This window comes from Cajanus cajan, chromosome 2 (genome assembly GCF_000230855.2).
Source record: "Cajanus cajan strain Asha chromosome 2, NIPB_CcT2T_4, whole genome shotgun sequence".
Classification (NCBI taxonomy): domain Eukaryota; kingdom Viridiplantae; phylum Streptophyta; class Magnoliopsida; order Fabales; family Fabaceae; genus Cajanus; species Cajanus cajan.
Window position 1 is genome coordinate 28936194 of NC_138518.1, and position 3164 is coordinate 28939357.

General features: G+C 35.7%; 1 protein-coding gene across 1 annotated transcript; it reads left to right on the forward strand.

Annotated features, from left to right (window-relative positions):
- The first annotated feature begins 471 nt into the window (after positions 1-471).
- On the forward strand, positions 472-3164 carry G3PP5 (Major facilitator superfamily protein). The gene is made up of 2 exons (XM_020349675.3): positions 472-1899; positions 2440-3164. The coding sequence occupies exons 1-2, from the start codon at positions 936-938 to the stop codon at positions 2952-2954; spliced, it is 1479 nt and encodes a 492-aa protein (XP_020205264.1). The 5' UTR covers positions 472-935; the 3' UTR covers positions 2955-3164.

A 3164-nucleotide genomic window follows, 5' to 3' on the forward strand; every position in this document is an offset into this window, starting at 1 on the left:
CACAAAGTCACTTTTAACTCAATGTTTTTTCAAATACATTTTAAATATGTAGAACGAAAAAATAAGAATATATTTACTTTTGATTTTCATTAAAATACTTTATAAGATTAATAAAATTTAAATTAAGAATTTAATTATTAGGAATCTTCAATGTAAAAAAAAAATTTATCATGTTAATCAATAAAATATCGTTAATATAATTTTTTAAATAAACATTATAAAAATGAATAAATTTACTATATATTTAAGGCTTAAACAATTTTATGCAAATTAATATGTCATTATTTTTTCTTTTTAGCTGAGGTATTTTTTTTCCCGTCTATATATATATATATATATATATATATATTTTTTTTTTTTTTATGTTTAATCTTTGTAATTTTTTTTAATAATAATAATAATAAATTTTCCTTTCCAATATTGAATTTTCCGTGGGCATTTTGGGGAGGTTACGTCTGATCTAGACAGAAATTTGATGTTAGATCTGGACACGTTTTTGACTCGCAATCCTCAGATTCAATGTTTTCCCAGTTTCCACCTTCTCGCTTCGTTCTGCAATTCTAAGGTTTACACGTTCCCAAAATCTGTTATCTTATGTCACTGCATTTTCTGTTTTTTCACGCCACTTTTGACACTTTGTTTCCCACCATAATCATCTTCCGTGTCTTTTAGCCACAGCTAAATCTTCAACTTTTCCCCCTCATTTAAGATTTCATGCCAACAACCACGGATGTAGTAACCCCTTTTGACCATTGGTATGCAATTCAAATCTCTTATCTTGGAACCATCATTTAAGATTTCAATTTTCGGATCATAGATTTCAATATTGCAGTCTTGAAACAAAAGGGTGTAATATTTGATCTCTTTGTGATAGAGCTAGATTAGATTAGATTATATTAGATTCATTGTGTAGACTAGAATCTTCATGAATTAGAATGCAATCCGAGAGTTTGAGCCTGGCTCCAGCTCTGACACTCTTCCCAGCCCTGAAACCCCCTCACAAAACCCTACTATTCCACCGAATATGTGTTCTTGTTATCACATTCCTTGCATATGCTTCCTTCCATGCCTCTAGGAAGCCTCCTAGCATTGTCAAGAGTGTTCTGGGACCCACAGTTCCATCAAATGCAACTCAAACTGGAAACTTGAGTTCCAATGATGTAGGGTGGCCACCTTTCAATGGAACGCGGGGCACTCACCGGCTCGGCGAGCTTGATCTGGCATTCCTTACTTCTTACTCCATTGGCATGTATTTGGCTGGCCATGTTGGAGATAGGATTGATTTGAGGTTGTTCCTTGTATTTGGGATGATGGGTAGTGGCCTTTTTACCATACTTTTTGGGTTAGGGTATTGGTTAGATGTTCATGTGTTGGGGTTTTTTGTTGGTGCTCAGATTATTTGTGGAGTGTTTCAGTCAATTGGGTGGCCTTGTGTGGTTGCAGTTGTGGGGAATTGGCTTGGGGAATCAAAGAGGGGCTTGATAATGGGGGTATGGAATTCGCATACCTCGGTGGGGAACATCATTGGTTCAGTTGTGGCTTCAGGGGTTTTGGAGTTTGGATGGGGTTGGTCATTTGTGGTGCCTGGAGTCCTGATCATTTTGGTAGGGATTTTGGTGTTTTTGTTTCTTGTTGTGAATCCAGAGGATATGGGATTTGTGCATTCTGGAATGGACATCGAAATGAGTGTTGAAATTGATAGTGCAGAGAATATTCAGAAAGTGGAATCAGAGGAAGCAAAGCTTATTGAATCTGATAATTCTGATTCTTCATCTGCAATTGGGTTTTTGGAGGCATGGAAGATACCAGGAGTGGCGCCGTTTGCTTTGTGCCTCTTTTTCTCAAAGCTTGTGGCTTACACTTTTCTTTACTGGTTGCCCTTCTACATAAGGCACACAGGTATTTGTTATTATATGCAAATGTATATGATATTAGGTAGAATTGCATTGCCTTTTATTACTATTGTATCCATCTTCCTAATAAATTGCCAATAGGTTTGCTCCTAGGAAAGTGGAGTGCTTGTCTGATAGGACAGTTAGGTGATTTTATCTTTTGGCAGTTATGGATTTGCATGACAGTTATTTCATGGTGTTTTAATAGCTTGTTTGGTACAACTTAAATATGGAGAATAATTGTTTATTTTTCTAAAGCTATCTCAGCAAGCTGACAAAAACAAGTGATTATTTATCCAAAATAAACTGAACCAATCACATAATCTATATATGTCATGGTAGTTTCTAGAGTGTGTTTGAGAGAGAAAGATTCTCCGTTTATTAGGGACTAGACCTGTGTATCTGTGCTTGCTGTTCGCAATTTTGGTTTAATCCAAAATTCCTATTAATAAAAATATCCAGTTTGTGTGGGCAAACTCAAGTTAACATTATCCATATATTTCTTTTTATGATCTTTACATAATTGCTAATTTGGTGTTCACTGCAGCTGTTGCGGGTGTGCATATATCTCACAAAACTGCTGGGTTACTTTCAACCATATTTGACATTGGGGGAGTCCTAGGTGGAATCACAGCAGGATTCATTTCTGACATGATTGAAGCACGTGCTATTACTTCAATTCTGTTTTTGTTTCTATCAATTCCAGCTCTTGCTTTGTATCGCATTTTTGGGAGCCTCTCCATGTTGATCAACATCATTTTAATGTTTTTTTCGGGTTTTTTGGTGAATGGCCCATACTCATTAATCACAACTGCTGTGGCTGCTGATCTTGGTACGCAAAGCTCAAATGATCGGAATTCTAGAGCGCTGGCTACTGTTACTGCAATCATAGATGGTACTGGTTCTGCTGGTGCTGCCCTTGGACCCCTTTTGGCAGGATATATTTCCACTAGGGGATGGAACAGTGTCTTTTTTATGCTCATTCTGTCTATTTTCTTTGCTGGTTTATTCTTGGTTCGTGTTGCAAGAAATGAGATAAGAGAGAAACTTTCAGGAAAGTGATTTTAAAGTTTTAGGAACACACATCATTATTTAGTTAGTCCCTTTATTGATGGTACCTTTTACACAGTAATTAGCTATTGATGAAGAAATTGTTGAAAGGCTTCAATAGTGTTTGTATCATATGCTCATTCTTTATTCACTTGATTGTAAAAACAAATGTATACGAATGTTTATGGTGAGATATTTCAACATAGTTTTTTTGGTATTTTA

What these genes read in the sequence shown, in the direction of transcription:
- G3PP5 (XM_020349675.3), top strand. Translation starts at nt 936, where the DNA reads ATGCAATCCGAGAGTTTGAGCCTGGCTCCAGCTCTGACACTCTTCCCA. An exon ending in CTTCTACATAAGGCACACAG is followed by an intron (nt 1,900 to 2,439) that starts GTATTTGTTATT and finishes TGTTCACTGCAG; the next exon opens with CTGTTGCGGGTGTGCATATA.